The 25,487-nt window shown below is 38.2% G+C and overlaps 1 protein-coding gene across 4 annotated transcripts; it reads left to right on the top strand.

Moving 5' to 3' along the window:
* The first annotated feature begins 1,961 nt into the window (after positions 1-1,961).
* LOC143445128 (RNA-binding motif, single-stranded-interacting protein 2-like) lies at positions 1,962-21,367 on the top strand. 4 transcript variants are annotated; one of them, XM_076944011.1, is made up of 14 exons: positions 1,962-2,046; positions 3,503-3,661; positions 11,853-12,041; positions 12,129-12,280; positions 14,645-14,703; positions 14,920-15,011; positions 15,361-15,518; positions 15,596-15,672; positions 16,219-16,363; positions 16,484-16,601; positions 17,186-17,305; positions 18,402-18,467; positions 18,649-18,747; positions 18,959-21,367. In XM_076944011.1, the coding sequence occupies exons 2-13, from the start codon at positions 3,512-3,514 to the stop codon at positions 18,733-18,735; spliced, it is 1,413 nt and encodes a 470-aa protein (XP_076800126.1). In that variant the 5' UTR covers positions 1,962-2,046; positions 3,503-3,511; the 3' UTR covers positions 18,736-18,747; positions 18,959-21,367. The 4 variants fall into 4 exon arrangements, with proteins under 4 accessions (XP_076800126.1, XP_076800125.1, XP_076800127.1 ...); XM_076944010.1 differs by having other exon boundaries at positions 15,340-15,518; XM_076944012.1 differs by lacking the exons at positions 1,962-2,046; positions 3,503-3,661 and adding an exon at positions 7,119-7,358 and having other exon boundaries at positions 15,340-15,518.
* Positions 21,368-25,487: the final 4,120 nt, after the last annotated feature.

Below are 25,487 nucleotides of genomic sequence, written 5' to 3'. Positions count from 1 at the left end.
TCATGACCTAACACGTTCAGGACAGGCTAGCCTAGCCCTATATAGATTTTTTGTTACCTACCTACCAGATTATTGTTAAACTACTGACCGATTGTTATTAAAAAAGGTAATTTTTTGTATACAACTGCGGTTCCATTCCGGATCACATCTATTTGCCATTTAAAACGTGCGCGTAACTATCGTTTTCTGTTGCATAGCCTATACTGCCTAGCTTACAGCAAAAACTGCGCATTATTTAGCGCAAACTAGCGTACAATATTGAAATTTCGCAGTGTGGTTCCCATTGACAGCCAATGAACTCCACTGATGCAGAGATTTATTTCTCCTACAGCTCTGCACCAGTTGAGCTATAGGCTATAGAGTGTCACTTATTTTAAATACCGTAGCCTACTTTGTTATAACATAAATAAAGTTTAGTTAAGTGCTGGAAACCTCAGTCGCAGTTGCGAGTTATTTGTCAATATTTTGCAGCAACCCCAGGGTTTTGGCACCATTTTTAAAACCATGAAAGGAACTGTTAAAATTATAGACCTATTGACTACCGGTATGCTTAGGAATAACCTATGTAGGCTGACTGCAGAAACAGGTTCCTGTTGTGCCCCTATTTGAAAATCTGTTTTTATTACGCCAGATAAATACGCCATTAAATATAATTCTAGAATTCGCGCCATGCCAACTTAACACAAAGTATAGAATAGCTTCCAAAGTGGCAAGTGACAGATAATTGGCAGACAACCCAACTAAGTAAGCATCATACAAACTTTCCAGTAAGGTTCTGTGCCGATTTAACCGAATTATTTATAAATTAGGTGCTGTTCTTGCAATATTTGGTCCCATTTTTTATTGAATGAATTGCAACTTTTAGTTTCCAGTGTTTGCACTTAATTGTTTTGAAAACTAAAGTAAAATTGATGAGATTTAAAAAGTTTATGCCTTTTCTAGAAACTCTGAGACCGACCCTAATTTTTAAAAATACCAGTTTTATCTTCAAGTGAAGTTGTACCAGGAACCTTTTAGTTTGTTGAAATAGTTACACACACAAACTAATCACAACAATGATTGGCGCAAGTTTTAGCCTTTAATGTAGTTACTAGTGTCATGTAATACAGAATTGATTTGTATTTCCGTGCAGAAAATAATATTTTGGTCTAATCTATTTCTGTATGAAGGCCTAAACGGGAAGAAGTTGCCGAGTAATAAAGACGTTATGACTTAATAGTTGGTCAATATTCGATCATGATATGCAAAAACAGTGCAGATGTACTAGAGACTTGATGTTTTTTTTGCATTTGTTGAATAATAATTTAGGTTTGTTATATCACCTGGGTATCAAAAAGTTTTCTAAGAATTGCTAATTTTTAAGCACTAACTATTTCAAAAAATAGCATTTTGATGTAATTAACAATTCAAGATTTTTCTGTCAGTTGTACATAAATTATGAGCAATTTTTCTTCATTACTGATCGTATTGCGAACTTTTAGTGTAGTGTTTGGTTTGATGCAATGTTTGCAACGTACTATATATCAAACGCTGTATGTAGATAATTTGAAATACACATAAGTTATATGGAATATATGAAAATGTAGTGTAAAATTTTTTATATGAAAAAGAGAGTGAGATAATATATTAATCTAAGAGAAAGTCACATTTCTCCCAGACCCAACATGTAATCAAAGATATAGCAACAGTCGCAATTATGAGCTGTGGGATGCATATATACTGTTATTCATATGGATACGTTTTAGTACCATTTCACAGTGATGCTTTATGATAATGCGAAACACTTATTATTTAAAAAGTATCATAATTATGTGTCTTGCTAGCTTCCACTAATTTCATTAAATGTTTGCACTTGAAAAGCCCTACATTAAAAACTAAAACCTAACTTGTCCTGCATAGCACACAATGCAGGCTTTTTTTCTGAATTTACACAGACATGCATTAAACTAATTATTTCTATTTTGTTCTTTTCTTTATCAAGATTGTAGTAGTTATTTGTGCTTGAAATTTATGTGATTTGTTTCAGTCATTCTGCTAAACAATAAGGTAAGTTCTAAACTGTGCAGTTTCCTTGTTGTTCCAGCTGACTGGTAGTTAGACCGGTTTCAGAATAAGTTTTATGCGTAGTTATTTATTTTAGCAAAAAGTGAACTTAATTATTCGTTTTTGTATTCCGTTTTTCAATTCAGTTTGAGCTGTCTAACATGGGATATTGCTCTGAAAACTCAAATTACAGCAAAATTATTATCAAATAGTAAATTTTACAGAATGACTGCTTTAATCAGTCCTGTTATATTTTGCCACAGTGAAATATGATTAATTTGATATATGAGTGTCTTCTGCTCAGGATATCCTCATTCATTCCACAATTTTTCTCTATTGAAATAGTCTATGTGAATAATGCGTGCACCTAAAATAAAGACATTTAAAATAATTAATATGTTTAATTATTATGATTAATAGGCAATTCTGCTGTGTACAATTTTGGGTAGTAATGCTTGCTGTACATTTTATACTGATTTTCTTTTAAAACTGTACATATGCCAATTATTTAAAATTTTATTCAAATCAACAGTTACTCGGCTTATTGTATTGATCACAATTTACTATCCAAATCTAAACAAAAATCCATTTTCGGCTTATGCTTCCTATTTGCTTTGAAGATGTGTCCAGGCTCATGAGAACAAGTATTAGCCGCTTCTACCTCTTTGGGGTGTCACTTGAGTACCCTTTTGATGACACTCGTAGTCTTATTGAGATGCTCATGCAAAAGCACAAATGACCACTTCATCCTGCAGGTTGATCAGCTCGATTAATATCAGTGTCCTCTGGAGATTTAAGGTCGCATTTCAAGTTGGTTAAAAACATCATATTTTGCCCCGTTGGACTTTTTACCATCCTTCCCCACGTTTTAGAAGTTTAATCTAGCCCAACCTCTTCATATGACTGCAGCTAAACTTGTTTCAGATTTTGAATACAGAACTGTTACTATGTTAGTTACTTGTTACATGTAGATACACAGAGATTTTGCCTCAGTAGGATGTATTTGGAACCAATAAGCTTTGTAATGCTTGACCTTTTTCATACATTATGACTGTCATGAAAACTAATACATTTCTAATAACGAAATGTTTTTCTTTTCTCCAGGGAGTGGCCTTGGCAGTAACTCTAATCCACAGTCTGTAACGGGTCACATGCTTACAATTTGTGTTTTAATTAGATGACACTGATGAGAGATAGCAAACAATAGACTGGTGTTAGGGAACCCCATTGAGAATTAAGATTTTATAACATTTTCTAATTTAAAGGTGGCCCTCTATGTAGAAGAGTTTTCATTACCAACAAATTTTAGAAATAGGAGATTTTACTGACTTCATTACTACAACTACCAAATTCAGTGACTGACCTGGCAATTGCTTTGTGATCAAAGCATTTTTACCATTGAATGGTAGGAAGTAAATTTGATATACAACTGCGTTCATTTTTGTATCATCTTTTATAGGTATTTACCATGCCAAGTCGAAACATGTCATTCCCTCAGCAGGAGATTCATCCCCAGCAATTTTACTCTGCAAACCCTGTCATTACACCGACGGCTCGTTTCCAGCCGCCCTATTCCAATGTGTGCATACAGCCAGCGACTATGCCGCATCGCGTAATTGTGAGTATTTGGTGCTTGTGTTTCATTCTGAAGATTTTAGTTGTGTGTGTGTGTTGTCTTGTAATTCTTCACCTATAAGCGAAAAGTGGCGCCACAGAGTAAAAGGCTGCGCCTCTCCGCCTGTTTTAATTATGAAATAGTGCAAACAATAGTTTTTGGTAAATGAAACCAATAGACTGCGAAAAATACTCTGTTCACATAAAATACTAAATTGATGGGAACGCCGGTAGACGAACGGAAAGCACCTAAACAAGCTCCTTTTCACCAGCATGAGGTATTTTGCACTATTTTGTGAAGTTTTGCAGGCTTCACACGGTTTTGCTAAATCTACGCATTTTATCGCTGTAACTGGAACCTAACATTATTTTTAATGGAATTATTCCAATATGGTATTAATTTAACGATTTCATATTATGCCGTCAAGTATGACGCTGTAGCGTCAGATTTTATGAACTTTTTTTTATGGCGGAATGATTAAGTTTTGTCAACACAGTTTCCTTGTCTTTGTTTTAGGTAATTATAATTTCGACATAAGTGGTGGGCTCAGTGCTGCGTGTTAATTGGCACGTTTTACCAGCGTCATGTAACGCTGTAAAAGCACTTTTAATCACTCTTACATGCTTTCATCAAAAACATTACATCATGCAAAAAGAAGGCACCGAAAAAAGAGTTAGAAAATTTCCCCAGGATTCGAAAAAGCTCGTTATGTTGAGAATTTTTGTCTGTTGCAAGGGCATGATATAGTTTCGAAACAAAATGCGGTAAAAGTTATTATATTATTAGACTATTTTACCATAGATTAGTCACTTTAGGCGGTTAGGTTAGGAGAATTGTTATGCCAAAAGTTAATATTTACTATTTAGGGTTTAATTGAAGTTGGATTCAGATTAGGAAGAAGATCTATGTTAAGTTTAGGATACTAGATGTTAAAAAAATAGGTTAACAAGAAACTGAAAAAATACTTTCAAACGTATTGTTTTAGTATAATAGTGACAGTTCTGACAGCCCAAGTATTGTTAACAGTACAAACGCTTTTAAGATAGATAGAGCATTAGTTTAGACTTTAGATTCTAGTGAAACATCTTAATAAACACTTACGTCCCGAAGTTCTACGATGCTGTTTTAAATTACATGAGCGTTTGGCGCCTTTGCCCGCTGAAGCGTTTCATTGTAGCGGTTACGACGAAATTTGTTATCTGTCAGTAATATCTTTGGGTGTGGTAGGTTTGTTTTGTGTGTGCCTCTTTACGTTTTAGCCCTCGGTCTTTCTGGATCGTAGCCAAATTACGGTTGAAACATATGCAGTTGTCTATTTTACTACAGTGAACGCTGCGATATTAAACTTGGTCTTGTTATTTTGTTTATGAGAATGAAACACCTGCGTAGTTTTCTCCGACTAGTGGTCAATATGTGTGATTTTTGAAGTGGATAAACATGAAGATACCTCTCCGGTTACGTCTTTTTTTCTTTGTAGGTTTTGCTACGACGTTCCATTAAACTAACAAATTCCATTCTCGTTCGCCCTTTAAAAAGAAAATAATCGCTTCGACCAAAGGAACGCGCCCTTCTCTTCTTTCAACGGGAGAAACGACGGTTGATATTATATTTGTTCTTCCGTAGTTGTAGTTGCTCGGTAACATCGTATTTGGAACGTATTTTAAGCTAATTTTCGAACCGAATTGCTTTGATTTGGACAAATTAGTTATGATAGCTCTTTTTCCTCATGAATTTTTTAACAAATAGTGAGTTTGTTTAAAGAGTCGTACTGGTATGAAAATCGGGCATATTGCCGCCTAGTTGCTGTTGTGGCTTTGTCAGTTATAATTTTGTATAGATATACTGGGTCAGCGGTCAGGTCAGGTGGCACAATTTCAGCTTAATTCGGACACATCGGCAGTTTATCTCAAACTCCAAACATGTTTAGGATGGAAGATTTGCGACCCCCCTGTTGCTATTCTGCTTTTTCTGGTTGTCTTAAATTCGGACACGCAACGAGCTCTGATTTTTAATTAGTGGATAGCCTGGTTATTGAAGGCTTGCATGGGAAATATGGAATTGGAAATGTGCCATGCCACGAGTAGCAGATTAGAGGCGTTTAGGTAACGCGTAGGTTCAAACCGAGACAGAAGGTACGATTGGGACCGAGAATTTAAAACGGAAAGAATTAAAAGCGCTTTTGTTCGACAGCAACTTGCTGTAGAAATGAGACAACTCCATTTGAAAATCTATTGATCGATACGGCCATCATTTATTACAACAAGCCCAAGCTCTGCTATTTCAATCGAAACGGTTTTTAGGAGTTAAATGAACACTACTAGTCATGGACGAGGCAGGGTATTGACCGAAAACGAAACAATTAACCCTGAGCTTATATGATCAGAACGCTACGCTGTGCTCAGTTGCTTAAGACACATGTCAAAGATAACATGAAAGTGTCAGCACGTGATCCTTTATTAAAGAGCTAACGCCCAATCATGCGCTGCAAGTGACGTAGACAAGAAAGCCGGTAGCTGCACCAGACGCTTAGTGGAATGTAACTCAGATGCGGCAGGCCTTGAGGCGGTGGTAATTTTTACATTGTAGTAAGTTAGGAGATAAAAAGCGCGGGGTTTTGACATAGAACCAGTCTTAGAAGTAGGGCGTATTGCCTACGGCGTATTTAGGGATATCCACAGTACTTTACGGGTTGCTGTTTAGCTTACATAACGTACAATGGAGATTTTTATTAGTTCTATAATAAAAACATGCATAGCCAGACTAGTAACGATATTGGTTTAATAGCGGCTGACAGAATGAATTAGGTCGTGCTCATAGAGTGATGAGCTCATAGCAGTACTATTGAGTCATTAGTTTTCTGCCGCTATTCTATATAGCATGAGAGGAAGCTGCAAAAGCGCCATCCGGTTTACAGCTTAAGCCCACTCGAATTCTTCTTCAGGTTAATATTCTTTGCTTAAACGGTTGTCAGCGCTGCTTTGAATCTATAGACTCCGTGCTTTTTCATTCAGACTGAGGTCTAGTACCTTAAACTGTTTCCCGGAACGGTTATGTTTTCAAACCGTATTCATGGGTTAGAGCCATTGACATTAACCCAGCTGTAGTGAAAGAATGCAGAAAATCCGCCAAATAAAGACATTATGTTGGTTAATGTTTAGCAGATGTTTAACCTTATAATGCAGGCCTGAATACACGCTTTAGCGGTAGGCACAAGATGACGCGCAGTGAGTAATTTATTAGTTTTAAATGTCCATATGCACTCAAAAATGTCGCAATGCAAGCAGGCAAGGATTATGTTCATCTCAAAATCTACTTTGGCGTGTCAAACCACCACAAAGTTAGTTTTAAGAAGTTGTTTAATTTAGCCGAATAATTTAACATTTGGCATTATGTTACAGGCAAGTTGTGTTTGCGATAGTATTGAGATTTCTTCCTAAAGCGCATTTTGCTGACCTCTTTTTGTTACAACAGGTTTATACCAATTTCATGTACTGATTGTTGCTAAGTGTAAAGTAAATATATCTCGCATATAACCTCAGTGTTCTTTAACCGGCTTGCTATTCAGTACGTTTTCATCCAAAGTGTATACTCTTGTTAATTTTCATCGATACTAAAAATGGCAACCCTAGCGATTCGTGCGGATGGTCCTGTACCCGGAGCCTACTATTTTGCTGCGGCCACCCCTGTCTACCCAGGAAAGGTAATAACGTTAGGAGTAGACCCAATCTGTAGATTTTGTAGTTAAGTAAGATTTGCAATAATGACCTTCTACGATGACTAGTTCTACGATGTCATGTTTTAAGTAACGTGGCGAAACTGAGCTTGGTGCTAAAATTAGCAGAATTGTATATGGACCATCAATGACGCTTGAGTGTTATCTTGACGTTTGCACTTTAAACGTGGTTAGGGAATGACGTAAGGACAAATCTTGTGTTGTATCTGCAGAGCAATTTTATTCTGCCAAAATTAACCCAAAGAGGCATCGTTTTACAGTTGACTAACCAAGTAAGAAATTAGTGGAGATAAAAGGCCAGGTCTTATTCCCTCGCTTTTGGCCCTTATTATCTATTATTTCCGAATATGTAAAGACTTGGTTTTATGGTATTTTTACGTATGACGTAAAGAGGGATTCGTTTTATTACGGCAATTTTGCAAATTTCATTGCGTGAAAAGACAACAAGAATTTTGACCTTTCAGTTTCGCAGGAATCAAATTTACATGAAACTAGCACGTTTTTGAAGAGTCACTTATCTGCATAACAACAATGTCGTATATAATTACCATTGACAGAACTAAACTTAGCCGTTCATGCGCTCTCTTGTTATAATAATACATTTTTATGCAGGAAGTAGAATTATATATCAGTTTCCTTTTAAGCTGTGTGATTTGATTCGTTGTGTGTGCTTTTCGCATGTGAAACAGGTTTCGGTTTTATCTCGGTCAGACCCGTGTGACGGAACGTATATTTTTGTGATATCCACCATTTTCGTACGTGTCTACTCGTTTTAATGTTAAATCCTTTTCCGTCTTTCCTCTGTTTGCCAGTGTTTATCAAATTAGAAACGATTCGAGCCAACACCAAGGCCGCAAATGCACCGCTTTGCATATTTTATTTATACCCAGGCTCACTTCCCTGTGTTTTAATGGGATATAGTCTGCCGAAGAATACCAATTGGCGACGTAGAGAATAGGATTTTAAATGTGCTTTAAAGGTACACTAACATTTCGTTTATGTCCTGGACGTTCTCAGTCTGGGCTGTTTAGAATTTAGACAAAATAGTGCCTTGCGGGGAAACAAAAGGCAGAACGTATTCCGCGGCATCCGCCGTAATAAAATCGGTTTTTGGACTGAATCATTTTGCGCGATGCGATCCATAAAAAACGATCCGTGGTGGATGTTAGGAAAATATTGTGGGTACGCCTTCGCGTTTAGCAAATATACGAGACAGGCTTTAAACTACGATAGTCGGCGTAGTGTTTGCACAACACTGCTCCGCCACTAAACTGTTACAGATTTCAGCAAAGTTTTTGACCGGTATGTGTCTAGATCAGGACAAGCGCGGACAATTCCCCGTTTTATGTCAACGTTGTTCTATTGTGTTTTAACATTGTGAAGGCGGTTAACGGTCCGCGGCTCTATTCCAAAATGCGCAAGCTTAAAATTGGAACCTGACACCGTGTAGCACTGTAGCTAGTAACGTTCGAACCTTTTTGTTTATATTTTTCCAAATTTTGAAAGGGGAAACGCACTGCGCAAAACGTGCACCATAAGTTTTTGAAGGGATATTGGTTTAAAACGGCGTATGTGCATTTTCATCGTCGAGGTAGTTGCCCTAAAATAAAAAATATTATGGCTTTATATTTTATAAGTTTCAAAAGCCGTTAGTTAAGTAGGCAGTCTACAAACTACATGAATAACGGCATAAGTACGTATAAGTAAGTATGTAATGTAAGTAAAAGTATGTATGTATAAATAAGTATTTAAGTAAAAGTAACCACTTGAAACAACTTGTTACGTTCTATTTTCGGATACGTTCATCATGTAACGATCCTGATTGCTGGAATCAATAATATCACAAAATATTCACGACGTGGTGCTCAAAAAATACAATAAAATATCTTAATAGCAACATGGTTACCGCAGTAGCCATGAAACAGGAACTTTAATTGAAGTTTTTCAATTATAGGTGCTATGGTTTAAGTCGCAGATAGACGAGCTTGCAGCACTATTGTTTAAATTTAAATGGATGTATGTACGTAGGCCTTCATTCGCTGTTACGGGAACTTATCTTTTATGTGGTTATTAAACGTATCTTTCAGTTGTTGCACGGTACAGCTATTTACATTAACAGGTAGTACTAGCGATTATAGTCTATTCTAGCATCTGTACTATCAGGTTGACTTAGATTCAGGTATCCAGGCCACTTATCATGGAAATATACGTTTGCATGGACGTGAGTAATATTTGCATGGTCGTGACACCTGAAAATATACTGCTGTATTTGGGTTTTTGGTTTCAGATCGTATAGGTACTACGGTACATCGACAAGGTATGAAAATGTTTTGTCTTTCTTATTAATTTGAAATCACAAAGGCAACGTGATTTAGCTTAATGCACGCGAAACACCAACACAGGTTCGATATCTATCACATGACAACGATAAACTCATTATTGTGGTTTGAAACATTTGCTTATTCTTCCTTCAGTTACTGACGTAACCCGGTAGCAATTTGCATGAATTATTTCCGACCTGGTGCCGCCGAATTCCCTGTAGCTTAATGCGTTTCACTCAAAGCTATTTATAAAAATTACGGTTTGAAATATTGACAAAAATTTGAAAAGTAATTAATCTCGCCTTGCACATTCGGTCGAACTTTTCCGTTTGGTTGCCAAGATACGCTTTGATCGATTAAAGAGAGAATTAGAGAGAGAATAAGAAGAAGGAAAAAAACAAAAAAGCGAGAGAGAAATATAAGCCGGTTTTGGTGACGTGAATAAGGCCGGCCTTTTTCGTGCAATTACGTGCTCTTTTATCCTGACCAAAATAGTTGAAGTAGTGATGCCAGCGTATGATGGCGGAACTGAATCTGCACTATGGTTTGGCTTGCGATAGGCGTTCATGTTCCGGCTGTACATTGGTAGGCAGGGAAGTTATCTAAGGGAAATAGGCTTGATATTACGCAACATTCCCTTGTTCTTAACGTGCGTAAATTAGCTGAGCACTTCCGTATAACTACTTAGCCAAGGTCCCGTAATTGCACTCATGAGACCAAACTAGGAAAGTCGAATTGCGTTCGTAATTAGTCTTGGTTGTTCGGTATGAAATGAAGTAGTCTTCTTGGACATTTTGTTGTTTAGAGCAGTTATTGTCCTAGTCGCAAGGGTTACATTTTACGACAGTCGCTGTCCGACTTACCTGTACATTTTTAAAATGTCACGACAACGACTTGTTGCAACGCAGTTTTAATTTATTTATCTTACTAACTGCTCATGATAGGTCATCCTGAGAAATTACAAATTAGTTTAGCAGCACGGAAAGAGTTACGTTAGCTTAAGCTCGCTAGGGTGTTGTCAGAAGTGCTGCTAGTCTTTGTGTTAGTATGACTATATGTTTTCGTAGGTACGATGATGTGTCAACCGTGATCTTTCTGTTTCAGTGTATCTATGTATCAAACTATTATCCTGTGTATCAATCTATAGCAACATAATTATTAACCGTATGTAGCAGTATTACCAATTATATGCCATATTAATCAGTCTACTAATACGAATCGTGAAAGACATAATCGACAAGCTAACTGACTCGACAGACCAGCCCGTAATCCATTGTATATATTGATCCACTACACGGAACAGTCATAGATATTCGCGTGGATAAGGAATTTCCCTATACCTAAAAAGGCATATTTCACGGTAATCTTTAAAAGGCAATGTACATTTGGGCAACTAATCCACTTCCATACTGGGTAAGTGTAGTTTGAAAACTCACAGCCCGAGTTGCCTTTGCTAGTCGCAGTCATAGGCAACTTGGTGCTGTGCTTTCTCGGTCACATCATATCTATTTATCGTCACGAGTTTCTGGCTTGTTATGACGTTCACCAGTTTTATTTGTTGGTTTTTATGTCATCACGTTAAAAGTCATGTAAATGTACATGAATTTTAAGCAAACATTTAATAGTTTCTTGCTTTAAAGTTTAGAAAAGATGTACTACGAGAAATATTAACCCACATGTAAGTTAACCACAGGGACATTAAAGGGTTGCTTTGTTTAAATTCATTTTAATCAAGTTTCATGGCTCTTCAAGTTGACCATTGACATTTCGAAATACGACCATATCGTCACATGAGGAGAAACGTCAGCATAGCCTGAAGCGAGTTAATAAATAGTTACTGTTTGAACAGATAACCTCATGGCTAGAGATTCTGTAGAGAATTCTATTAGAACGCAAAGCTATTGTACGTGCGCATTAATTTGAATAAGGTTCCTATTTGGTAGACCACTGTTTTATAGCATTATGTCGTTAAAAATTACTGCGCCGCAATAAAGAACGACCCATATGTATAAGTGTTGGTTACAACATGTTTGAATTTTAGCTTGCTTTTCCTTTAGTTTGCCATCTTAAATTGCCTGGGCAAGTTATCTATTATTTTTCACCGATTACGATAACAATTTGTGTTTATTTTACATTCCAGCCTTACGCTGCTCACCCAGCAGCCATTCCACCAACTAATCGTAACATGCCACCGCCCAGCCCGTCCACTGCCAGCAATACGTCATCAAACCAATCTCACAGTACTGGGAGCCCAGCCAGCGGATCCGGCAGCCCTCACAACATTCACATGATGCCGGTGATACCAAACAATCATCAAGCTGTGTCTCAGGTACAAAAACTACGGTAATGAAATTGCACCACGCAGTTGTGGTGTTTTTTCTTCAGTACATCGCTGTAACGTTTATTTTCTCAACAGGGAATGAACAACCTTCCAAATGGAACGAGCAACGGACAGGTTCAGGTGAACGGCAACGGTATGCACTCGGACCAGCTGAGCAAAACTAATCTCTATATTCGTGGTCTTTCGGCCAATACGAGTGACGAAGACCTGCATAATCTGTGCAAGCAGTAAGTGTTGATTCACTTATATTCGACACAAATTATGACAAAACCTGCTACTTTGGCGTGTAGATACGCTCACGTGTATGCGCAAACACATAGACTTGCAAAAAGAACTGTTCGTGCGTAGTGAGAAATGGATCAAGTTACGGAAGCAATACGTGGTCAAATAGGCTAACAAATAGGCAGAATGGCAATTCTACTTCCTACACTTGACTTCAGGACCTGTTCAACCTAAAAGTATTTCAAAGTTAAATGACGTTTAGCGGTGTTATCTTGATGAAGGCGAATTCAATTCAGACGTCTTGGCGATAGGCGATGACAACTTATGGCTTTGTAAGATGTTCTGTTAAAGATCGATAGGGTTCATTTAACAACTACATATAGCATCAATTGAACTTTTTGCATCGCTGCGTGTATGCAGTTTGATGTAAGTTACACACTTGGTTTACGTCGCATTATTACGGCGGCTTCTTTTACGTGCAGTGAATCAGAAATTCATCCATTTTTGGCGACTAGTTTTGTCACGAACCACCCAAGCGTTCCGTTGAAATTTGCTGAATGATCGGCATATCGAGCTATTTGAAAAAAGAAAACGCTTACAAAGACTGTTACTCTGTACCGTTACTCGAAAATGAGCCCCTTCTGTCAGATGAAAAACAGCTTCAGCCAACCTAAGCGTGAGGTTTTTCACAAACCTGCCGTAAAATTTTTATTATGACAAGAGTTATTGCGCTGAAGAACGTCGTTTTGCTCTACCAGTATAAACAGGACGTATTGAGACAGCCGGATATTGCGCATGCTGGTGTCGGAAATATACTTGTTTGCATTTAAATATCTACGCTGCTGCTTACTGTGCGCTCAAGGCGATGCATTACAGGTCGCACGAGTCCAGTCCTGTTGTTAATTTAGTCGTTTCGTCCGCAATAAAGCTTCTGTGCCCAAAGACAACCAAAATACTCATGACCTTGCATAACCCAGACTTTTTTCTGAGCTTCTAAACGCATACGCATTAACTGTCCTTTATGATCATATGACAAGTTCTTTTAGAAGGGCTATCTGTGCTTCTACTGACCGCACAACTAACGATGTAAGATTTGGTCATGCGTATGTTCGTTTGTAACATCTCAAATGTTGGTCTCATAAATGGCAAAGTGATTGTTTGCCGTTACTTGTTTACAACAGATAAGGTTGGGTTATATTTATGTAACGAAGGCTTAAGTCCTATCCTTTAAGCTTCTTGTTGATTTAAATCTTGAGGAATTGGTATTGTGAAAGATTCTTTTATTGAAAGCTACCAACTTGTTTCATGACAAAACCGCCTGCGTGAGTCACATACCAATACTATACCCGCAGGCAGTGGCACGTCTACTGCGCAGTTCATATGCGTGGAAATTGCATTTATTGCGACATGTTCGTTCACAAATCTTACTGGTTGACCGAATGACCGAGCTCTGTCATTTTTGGTAACTGCGTCGAAATTACGCTTTGTCGGTTTTTGTTATTGAAAAGCAGTAAACTGGCGGTTTATCATGACCTGCTATCGTACTATAAGGTGTGGTCATTCGAGCGTGTGGTGGCTGGTAATTCCGCAAGTTACATGCGCTGCGCATGGGTTGTCAGCCGGCTTTGCAGCCTTCTTGTTTAGCGTACCACTCTTGTCGACTCGAAGCCGGCGTATGATATCCTAATATGGTAACGCAACGCAAGCATCTTCAACAAGCTCGTTTTCGCTGAAAACTGATGGAGAGTTTATAAGTTTCGACTATTCAAGTAAATTAAACACAAGACCTGATTCGACTGCAACGCACAAGCGATTTAATTACGAGTGCAAACTGAAAGATTTAAAATTGAAACGTTTTAGAAACTGTGACAGACCCAACGCTTAACTGTGTTGTTCGCGGTTGTTGCATTCCAAATGTCATTCTTCTCCTATAAAAAGCAAGACGAAACAACAAAAAATAGCAGGGATTATCCGAGTGTATCCTTTTAAGTCGATCATGTGTCGTCACATAGTAGGAATCTTATTTTGAACTGACATGACCATGAATTAAACTGCTGGTAATCGTTTACTTGTAAGCGATAAATCCTTCAAACCCTTATCAAGCAGCGTTGCTTAATAGTCTTTTTAGTGAACACATCAGAAATACGTTTGACTAGATGACTAGAAGAACAATGCCCGATTTCCTCATCAGTAAACATGCAACGGATAATCAGTGTTAATCATGGGAACTGCAGCTTGTGTCTTATTGTTTGCTGGTCGTTTGTCTTTTGCTATTTTGACACTACAGCAAAGTTGCTTTATAACCTGTCCAAAATATCTTGAAGTGGTAAATAAGACATTCTTTACAATGAGTCTTTTTGCTTTTTAAGGTATGGCAAGATCGTGTCAACCAAAGCGATAATTGATCCTGCAACCAATATGTGTAAAGGTGACTACATTTACTTTTCATGTTGTTGTCTAACATTCTTACCTGTATATGGAAGCAATGACTTACGAAATAATACGTGTACTAACATAATTTGATCTCATTAACATTTACTTTGACGTAAGCACATTAAAAGGATTCTATTGTTTATGCCGTTAAAATGGCTACTTTAAAATTCTTGTGCTATCTTAAATACAAGCTCTGCTTTTGCTTGCACAGGATACGGATTTGTTGACTTTGATCGTAACGATTCGGCCAATGCTGCTGTGCAACAGCTCAAGCACAAGGGCATTCAAGCGCAAATGGCTAAGGTGGGTGAAGAAAAAATGATTTGGGGTTACGTCTTCTGTTCCCCGGCCTTGTCTTGTGCCTTTTAAATCTAATCAGCTTGTCGAGTGGGGTGCCAGTGTTGAGGGTAACCTTTTAAAAACTAAACAGTGTCTGCTTGTAAGTGGCAATGGTCTTCACTGACGTCGAGCCTTACGAGCGTACATTGGTTGAATTCCAGACGAGGTTTAACTGCACGTATAAGACTCAATATTTGTCCACAAATATTTGCTTCGTTTGCATACGCCCTAAAAATAACTTTTTGACAGTTGGGTATTTGGCGTTACCCAAAATTGATTTTCTTTACTTCAGAGATTTATTTCTCTCGCACAGCAACAAGAACAGGACCCAACTAATCTGTATATATCCAATCTACCACGAAACATCAACGAACATGAATTAGAGAGCATGTTATCGCCATACGGACAAGTGATATCGACCCGAGTATTACGTGACAATGCCGGCATGAGTAAAGGAGTTGGTTTTGCTCGGTATGACGTCATTTGGCAACTACTGGTAACTTCTTGGCCAAGTTTTTATTATTTATTTGTTTCTTGTTTACCATTAGAATGGAGTCAAAAGAAAAATGCGAACAGATCATAGCGAAGTTTAATGGAAAGTACTTACACAGTGTCAATGGGGGAGGTAAGCTATATTCTATCTCGGTTCAACTCGTAATGTTCGTGGTTTTGTGGCGGGTGCTGTACACTGTACCGTCACGTGAAAATGTAGCGAGCTTCTTCCAAGATTATTTAACCGGATTGGAACGTTTGTGTTTATTTTTACTTAGTTTTTATTACGTTCCTGGCGTGGTGCGATATAACAACGAACTGCTTTTATTTACTTGCTTGTATAGTTAGAAAGGCGGGTTTTTGTCTGTTTTAGGTAGTTGCCCTGCCCAATCAACAAATAATAATGTATGGGCATTGATGTGTTCTTTCAACATGCGTCATACGATATAAACGTAGCTTTATGTACAGTAAATGATGAAAGTAGATAATAACCGCTTTCACTATGCCTGGATAAACCGTTTTGGATAACCTCAAGTTAATTATACGATATTATTTAGCGTTGGAAACCTATGATTAACAAACTGCATTTTCAGCAATAACCATACCGTCAATGCGCCGTCGGTGATTGGTAGTTGTTAAGCTATACTTAGCTGCAACAAATTTATCTTTTGATCTGCAGGTCAACAAACCGAACCGCTGTTGTGTAAATTCGCCGACGGTGGGCCGAAAAAGAACAAGCAACATCAAAAGTTTTTGAACAACGGACGGACCTGGAGAGACGGGGACTTGTCATTCGCCTACGACGTCCCCACCATGCACAACGGGTATCGCATTGCATAATTCCTACGTAAATAGGCCGATTACTCTCTCGTAAACATGAGACCGCTTTCTGGGTGAGTAGTGGCAATTAAAACGCCAATTGACACGTTGCTTTCTGTCCTCAGAATTCCCCCCAATCGACTGATGGTGCAGCAGTTGTCCAATCCTTCCACATACCCGGTGCCAGGACCACCGATGTGGGTACAACCACCTTCTTACGTCGTTCAGCCGCACATGGCACCCGTGAGTTATTATTTATGCTGCTTTTAAGCTTTGCGACGAATTTTGTTAGGAACGATTTATACATCTCGGATCTTGTTCTTACATTGGGACGTTTTATTTCTTGTATTCGTTTGTAACAAACAAATGCTTTGAATTGTATTCATACCACACGATCTATATAACGTGATGAGTAGCGAAGGAAACGCAGCCGCTACGCCAACGCTTGAGCTGTTTCCTGCTGCTCTTTAAATGCGCGCCGACTTACTTCTTGAAAGACAGCAGCGAATCAACGGACGCGCAATCGTTCGAAATGTTGTTTGTTTTAACACCACGCATCCACTTGTGACACGTTTGCATTACGTTTCTACGCACATCGCAACTACATGTAAAAAATTTTCCAATGATTACAGTCTTTGATCTGTTCCTCTAAGCATTTCAACTAAGGTTGCTTTGAACTTTTAAATTATACTTTTTCGCGTTTCAATTAGGCGCACATAGCAAAATAAACAAACGGTAATAATTTAATTGGTTCAATTTTCGTTGGGCGCAGGGTTGATATAACGCAATAATTGTTTGTGCTCTTTCTTACCAATCTTTGATTTTAGGGGCTTCCATCCGTTGATCCTAACATGCACCCTGTTCATCCTGGCGTGATACCACAACTCGGACAGATTACTGCGCAGATGAATCAACTCCAACTTTCACCGCACGCCGCATCCGTACCGGTAAACATCATCGATACATCTCTTGAAATATCTCATCTCTCCAGCAGTCAGCTTCCATCAGGCGCTAACGCAACGCCACAGCTAGGTCAGGTCAGTTCGGAGCACCAAAGCACAAGCTTGCAGGCAGCAAGTTACGCGTCTGTCGAGGCAGCAGCGCTATATGAGTGCGAGAAGGCGAACACAGCAGAATTATCTCACGTTCTGGAGAAAGCGCCTTACGCTGTTGTTGACCATTACTCGGGGACAGTGCTCCCGTGTCCTCCTCCGGAAAGCTCAGCACCTTTTCTAGAATGCAGTAACCCAGCCTGCCTTGGTCCTATCCCAATGGCTTCGCCAGTCAGTTATAATGTTGTGGGAGATCCAGCGGTACACCCCAATCCTTTCGTTTGCAATATGAGTTATTACTCCATGCATCAAGTGGCCTACAACGGAAGCGGAAGCTTGATCATGCATCCATCTTCCGTCCAGTCGGCCTCCTACACCAGCTAAGCTATCCTAGAAACATAGTGAGGAAAAAACGGCGTCAGAAAATTTGGACAACCTCTAGTGAGCAGCGAATTAGGACTGCTGCAGTAGATTAGAAAAAGCTTTCATGGCAAGGAAAGTGTACCTTCTTTTTGCTGTAGTATATTTTAGTGTTATTTGAGAAAGACCATTTTAATTGACCTTTTTGAGCAGTCTTCAGTTTTCATGAAATGAAATGATTCAATGAAATGTTTTCGTTTTTTTTTTGTTGACATTTAGGTTTTGTTGTTGTTATTTTTTGTATTTGTTTGGAATTTATTGCATTCTTTGTGTTATGCTCGTTAGATGAAATGAGAAACGATTTAATAAATATTTTGAGAAAAGCTCTACAGCAAAGTTAAGCGTGAAATGGAGCGAAAAGATAATTACTGCTTTCAGTTTTTGTTTTTACAAGTTTGTTGGTTGAGTCATGCGCGGTGACTGCCACAGAAAGGCAGCAAACTAGGTCATGTCATAGCGTCAGACAGTTTTCCTACCGTCAAGACTACAGTATGGTAATCTTTTCTGCTTTTTTGTTGTTAGTTTAGTCTTGAATTCGCACAAAGTAATCGAACTTACATATTTCGTTTAGTACGTCGCAAACGGGGCTCCGTTCATTCCACAATACAGCACTGCTCCAAACATGCAACCTTTAGCGGTGAGTTAATACTTCACATGTGCAGTAACTGTGAAACCTTAATAACTTTTTATTGCTTTTAACTCGATCCTATTAGCTTAGTGACAAGCGAAATTTGCCTTGGAAACGCAAAAAGCGGCCAATTATTGTCCGCTGCATTTTGCTAATTTACGGTTAATTGACTTACCGTTTGTTTGTTTAGCAACAGGATGAAGTACCTGCTCCAGTTGACCAGAACCAAGTACCCTGCTCGACCACGATGAATGAAGTCACTTCTGTTGGCCAGTAACCCATGCTCCGTGTAAGTTGTTTTAACAGTGATTTTGGAACAGCTGCTGCCCCGGTTAAACTTTCACTACGTAAAAGTGCAGCCAAACTTTCGCCGCCAATCACAACAAACTCGCTTAAATAGCTCCACCGGGCCATTTCGGCGTAATGGATTGCAAGCCAAGACATACCCGACTATAGTTTGAATAAACATCTTCATAACTGAAAGCTGTTTCTATGTACAGGCGTTCTACTGAAGCCACCGAGCTACGGCCTGTTGCGACAAGAAAAAATATCGTTGATTTTTCTGCAAGAAGCAAGCTCGACCACTTACTGTATAGAGATTTCAGCGCCCGTCTTTTGACAGTCCTTGCTTTCATTTTCTAAGACAACTTTTTCTTTTTTGTACATATGTCTATAAAGAAAGGTTTTAAAAATCTATTGTCGTTCGACTTATTTTCGTACAAAACAAATGTACTTTTAGCGACATTGTTACACAACTATGAAGTTTTTATCTCTTGATCCCACCTTTTTTACTTTAATTCGAGAAGTTGTATTTGGTGTTTGGCCGAAGGACTTTAGATTTAAATCGTCCACCTGCTGAAATAATATGCTAAGTTAAGTGCAATGGTTATTTTCGGAATTAGCATAAAAAGAATGTTGGCAATTTCACTGTGTTTTGCGCTTTATGGGTTGACTATTTGAAGCGCTTGTTATTTTCTATAAGCAGTTTTGCGAACCCTGTAAAAACAGATGGTTTTGAGCAACCAAACCTTCTTGCCTCCCGTCCCACGACGTTGTCGGATCGTTGTTGTTTGCAAACCTTGGCGAAAAATGTATATTGCCCGAAGTAGAGCTTTAACGCTGGGAATTGTTGTATTTTGTCAAACTACTTTACATCGATTGATCGATGTTAACGTGTGATTTTCTGGTCTGCTCTGTAGTATAGAGCGCCAAAATGAAATCTTTTCGTGATTGAATAGTTTTATTGCGATGAGTAAGCTGATTCAAGAGCTTTGTGATTGCTACGCCCAGACTCGTTGCTTGCCCGCTGCTCTCAAACTGCGTTTGCTTACCGCTAAATCAATGTTTATAATATGTAAGTAAGTAAAGCCAAACATTTCACGTCGTTTGACGTACTTCTTCAGATTCGCCAACTGTAAATTGTAAATCTCTCATTTTCCCCAAATTTTAGTTAAAAGAAATGTTTTATTTTGCTACAAAAATCCGCCTCGAAACTGTGCAAAAAACACTGCTTTTAATGTGTTATGCTGTGTGTTGTAAGGTTAACGTCCTGAGGAATGTTGTGTATGTATGAATGCTCGCAGTAATTTCGTCTTCCCGTAGAAATTTTCACTCGTAAGAAATTTTTTTGCAGAATTCATTTCCAATCGATGTTAGAAGATTTTCGCCATTGCTTTTTTTAGCGTGATCAAATGACTCGGAGTTTTTGTGTTTTGTTTTTTTTCTGTTGTAAATAAGTCATAGTTGCTGTGTCGCTTCGCATTTTTCAGCTGTTTCGTTTTTTTGTCTTGGTCGGGACGACTTATCAAAGTCGTCGGGCAAGGCTCATTGACGCTGTACTTTGGCCCCGATCCATCTCCCGCTTGTGATGATGTAAGCGTTTAAAATCGGGGTCCCACTTCGCAGAGAGCTTCTCCGTTTGTTAGGATGTCACGAGTCACAATATGTGTACTTCACCATTTAGCATCATTTTCCTCTTATCAAACCAAGCAATTTTTCTCTTTTCCTTGCACACCAGCGCCACCAGTATTTGTGTTGTGTCCAGTGTGTGTTTGTTTGTGTTTCTATGTAACAAATTAAGGAAAGTGTGTTTTAAACTATGTTGTCCCAGTTTTATTCACGTTGTGTTGTGTACAAGTGCCTTTTTGTCGTACGTTTTTGTGTCGTTTTTCCCGATCTTTTGTTCTTGGCGAATTTGCTCCTGCAAGTTAATAACAGTTCATCATCCTGATCATTGACAACATTAATTAAGTGAAATTGTTCCCAATGATCAGCGTAGAAGTTCGCATGTTTTACGAGATCCAATTTATCTTTTCTGCTTATCTACGCCCGTTCTGTTGTCGGCTAGTGAAACATGAAAACGGCGCCATGTGTATTCGGAGCACCGCTTTCTCATTCTGGGCGATGCAAGATAGCCCAACGGTTTTGAAATATTCACTTCATCGCCGATTGTCATGTTCTGCATACTGCGTGCTTTAGTATTTGTCTGTTTTGCTTGTCCCAAAATATTTTGACAGTGGCACAGTACATGCTGACAGCTACATGAAAAGATTTATTCCAAATTTTTTCAATTAGCAGTCCGTGTAATAATCGCATATATCCTTTCCGACTATGCAAAACTAAAATCCCGTTGTTTATTACTATTCGTTCTAATAATTTAGTCCAATTTATCGATGGATTTGGTAACTGAAATTTCGATCGATGTTTTTGAAACACCGTTGGCGATTTCTAATTTCCCAAAACCAAAGGTGCGTCCCCAATGGTCACTTAATCAAGTCCGAAAATGTTTGCAGATTTTTTTCAAACGCCGGTGCGTAAGCGCATCAAATTTTGGTCTCCTTTTTTCCCATTGGTCAAAAGCCATTCGAAATATGTGGTTCCTCTTGTAAATAAAAAGTTGTCCAACAAAGCGTGTTTGGTTTGGATCTTGGAAAAATGTAAGGTGTATGTAGCAAATAAGACCCACAACTCATATTTTTGCACTCAAAGAAAAGTAGATGTAAATTAGAAGAAATACGAAGTAGGCGTAATTCAGACCGATTTGTGAGCTTGGGCTTTTCTGATAAAACCTTCACACCATGCTCGAGAGTGGCACAGGGCAGCGCAATTGAGAATCAAAACCGGTTCGCATTGTTACTAGGCTTTCTAGCTATTACGCCACCCAGCCAACTAGTTTTGCATTATAAACTTTTAGATTTACAGTAGACAATCTCAACGATTACTTAATGCAATAGTTAAGAAACGCTAGCCTGCAGAAATTGATTTTACATCAGGTCAGACAAATCGGATGATATTGTAAGATTAAACTGTTGACCAAAGCCGGGAAAGCGCTTTGATGTTATGTTGAAACATAAATTTAAACGCAATGATCGAGATTACGTAATTATCTGTTTGCAATGCAATCAATTAAAAATGTGGTTAAACAACCTAACATGCCACATACAGACATTAGTGTTTGTTGGTCCATCATACCAGATGGAAGTTACAACACTTTGTTTGTGGACACTGGTTGCACGCACTACAGCAGTTTTAACACTATCGATAGAATGAAATGGTAAGCAATTATATATCCAAAACCACTTTTAATCGACCAAGTAAAAGACTAACTATTATAAATTGAATGTGCAAATGCGCGATCTGGTTAAATGAAAAGATAACGATATTCATTTTCAGCAGGATAGTTAGTACAGTTGTTAGTACACCACACGTAATACGTTATTTGAATAGCCATAGTTGCTTGCTTGAAAGATACATAAACAAAAAAAATTTAATACACATTAAAATAAGCATGTTGTCGTCAAACGTTTTGTAGAAATTGTCTGTTACTGGTAACAAGAGAACTATGAAACTGACCTCACATTTGTATTTACGTCTGTATCTTCTACATGCAGGTGGCAAAAATCTGGGTGTAAATCCTCTTGTAGTTTTATTAACATTAAGATTACAGAATAATATTTGCCTGATCGTTTCCTGTAATTCGGGGCGGTCTTACACCGTATGTGCATGGACGTAATTTGCTGTATACAGTGTAAACTTTTTTGGCTAAGACTTCTCTACAAAATACGTAAACAGAAAGTGAATTGCTAATGAGCTGTTTCGCTCTCGAAAAGCTTAAGTTGAAAGAATAAGCCTTATGCTGTAACTATAATGGAACGTCTGGAATGAATTATTATACATATATTTTGCAAAGCATTTTAAGAATTAAATACACCATTGATTATAATTATAGAGATAAGCTTTGGTGTGGGTGTTGGCATCACAAGGAAGCAATAGTGTGAGGCGTTCTATACGTCACAAAGCTGAAACCAAATAAGTTACAGTACTGCACAGCGCATCCACACGTACTCTTAGCAGTATAGGAAGCTACTATAAAATTATTAATGCCGTTAATAAGCTTATTTTAGCCTACAGGTGACGTATTTTCCGCTAAGTGATAAACTTTGTATAATCTGGTTAGCTGCTGTCGTGTAGTTGAAAAGCGTTAGATGCAAGTTATACAAAGTATTTACCACAGTTTGTTGACATTCCTTATAAATGAGCTGGTTTAGCAATCTGAGAAGGTAAAACTGATAATGCTAAACTGACAAAGTCGGTGGTTACCATGCTATCGTTATTGTTTTAAATGGACTAGCAATTGGTGTTGATACTTCACAGGGACTGTTGGTTGTGAACACAGTGTAAAACCGTGCTGTGAGTCAAAAAGATACCAATAGTTATACGAAGTCATTTGAGGAGGAATGTACCGATTCGAAAACGAATCTAAATATGATTGACGAAAATCGACTATTTTAGCTATTCTTTCCAAAAAGAATCTTGCCGACGAATTCGGTGTAAATCCTTTACTTTGCATCAGCAACTAAACAACAGCAAAATGCTAAAATTTTTGTTTGTATGATTGACTGTAAAGACGGTGCAACAATTGCGGGCGCTTTCAGAAACTTTGTAGCCTACAATTCTACATATAAGAAACGGAATAATTTGTATAGTTCATCAGCGAGGTGGCACGTTTAAGCATGACCCCTTACTCGCCAGGTTCTTGGATAAGTACAAATGTACAAAGAAAGTAGATTGGGATTAGCAAGTATTTCAAAGTTTTTTTTTGTATTCCCACGAGTCCGAGTAATATTTGTCAGTTTTGATCATCTGAGATATGGTATGATAATCACCTTTTTCCACGGACTGACGAAAGCCTATGCACGACTTAAACCAGGCGATGATTCCTCATCGCTTGAGCCTCTAATGCCGCTTCCGTCATCTCTACTTCCGAGAATTAACGGATTGACAAAAGCAAGCGTGCCAACTATTCAGCTAATGACTGAACACAAAGCACCTGTTAAATTAAACACCATCAAAAAATAAGCTAATATAACGGCGGAAACGCAACTAATAACTAAATCTATTTCAGCTTGTTTAGTCTGATATATTTTAGTCTTTGTTTTAATCTATCTATTTTAAATAATTCTATTTATCGTGGTGTCATATGCAATATAGGATAAATCCTTATTTCTGTTTTGCATTTTCAAAGTGAATCGCTATGCAAAACCGCAACTTGTTGCCTCACAAGATGAATCGATACTGTTAATTTTGGTGGTTGTGGTTTAAACGCCTATTATAAGTTTAGCATTATTTTAGTCTATTGAGATAAAAGAAGATACGCAAGGATAAAGCGAAGACAAATTCGGTGAAAGCCATGCAGGACAGTACGTAAACACACAAAACATATAAAGATCTTTATAGGGTGACCAGTGTGTATCGATGACGATTCAGGTCTTGGCGCAATGCGGATGTAATCTAAAAGTGTTTAATCATAACCCATTAGTATGCGTAAAATGTAATCATCCACTGCACGCCAAATCACAATTTTGTCTTTGTTCTCGAAACCCTGTCACACTAATAAAGGTGCTAGTGATGAACCAAACTGCGTTTACTTAAAGTGCTCTAATTTAGCCTTGTTGAAATCAATTGTAACGTACAGAGCCTCAAATGAAAGTATTGCAGGTCAAAATTTAACATGCGCTGATGTAATTTTTGACCCGCTTTACCGAAGAGCGAGTTCTAAAAATATTTCACCATTCAGGCCAAGCCAAATCACGAATTGTGGCACTGAGAGCGTGGTTTGCGTATTTTTGGTGGAAGTTTTGGTTCAGGTAAAGTACAGCGATTAGTAAGATCACACTGTTATACCGGGCATTCTTCTTTTGTCAAATGCAAGAGCACGTTAGACTACCTAACACGATGGGATAGAATATAGAAGATAGCTTTGAGACAAAGTGCTTTTATTAAGCTAGAGTAAACGGTAGGTAGAACTTGTACATACTAATTTGCAGAATCATACCAGGCTACTTACGTCTAGCGTAGTTTGGCTTGCTCTATTAATCAGCCTAAGTAACTAGCTGATTACGCGATTGTTGTGAAGTTTCCTGTGCATCTGAGGTTGTTTGGATCATACATCTGGTCCCACCATTGCGGATGTTACGTATTAAAGCGGGTATTTACAGTGGCATTAAAGGATTCTATTTAACCAGAGGTAACCTATTTGCTGCATTGTAGATAGCTTAGGCAAAATCACGGTTTTTGGCGTGTTATATGAACACCCAACCCAGCTTTGAAAGGGCAGGTGGCGAAACCTTGTACGTCTTTCTGTTCTAATTTTACCAAGTGAGATGACGTGCGTCATACAATAACCAAAAGAACAATCACGAAGCTGCAGGTTTTTCACTGTATGTGGGAAAATATTGGGCTGATGCGATAAGAGAAACGGCGTTGAAAACAATTTCTATTCGCTCCCGTGATGCAACATTGGGTTTATATTAAAGAGTTGTAATTGTTTTGTACTGAGTTTGAAAGAATGAAAATTTTATGTTGTAAAGTACATAGCAAACGGCAGTAAAAGCTTCTCAAAAAAGTTTTAAGTGAAGGCGATTTCTCTCATCCCATCCCAAGTACCAGGCAGATATGAGTGATGACACAACAACGCACATTTTTTGTAAAATATCGTCCGCACATGGTGAGGAGTCTGCAGCTAGGCCC

This window comes from Clavelina lepadiformis, chromosome 2 (assembly GCF_947623445.1).
Source record: "Clavelina lepadiformis chromosome 2, kaClaLepa1.1, whole genome shotgun sequence".
NCBI classification, from domain to species: Eukaryota; Metazoa; Chordata; class Ascidiacea; order Aplousobranchia; family Clavelinidae; genus Clavelina; species Clavelina lepadiformis.
The sequence above is the reverse complement of the archived record's forward strand: the minus strand, read 5'-3'. Positions and strand labels throughout refer to the sequence as shown.

Coding starts and splice junctions, on each gene's coding strand:
- LOC143445128 (XM_076944010.1), top strand. CDS start 3,512: ATGCCAAGTCGAAACATGTCATTCCCTCAGCAGGAGATTCATCCCCAG. Junction 16,364..16,483: donor GTCCCCACCATGCACAACGG/GTATCGCATTGC, acceptor TTCTGTCCTCAG/AATTCCCCCCAATCGACTGA. Junction 18,468..18,648: donor CAAACATGCAACCTTTAGCG/GTGAGTTAATAC, acceptor TTGTTTGTTTAG/CAACAGGATGAAGTACCTGC.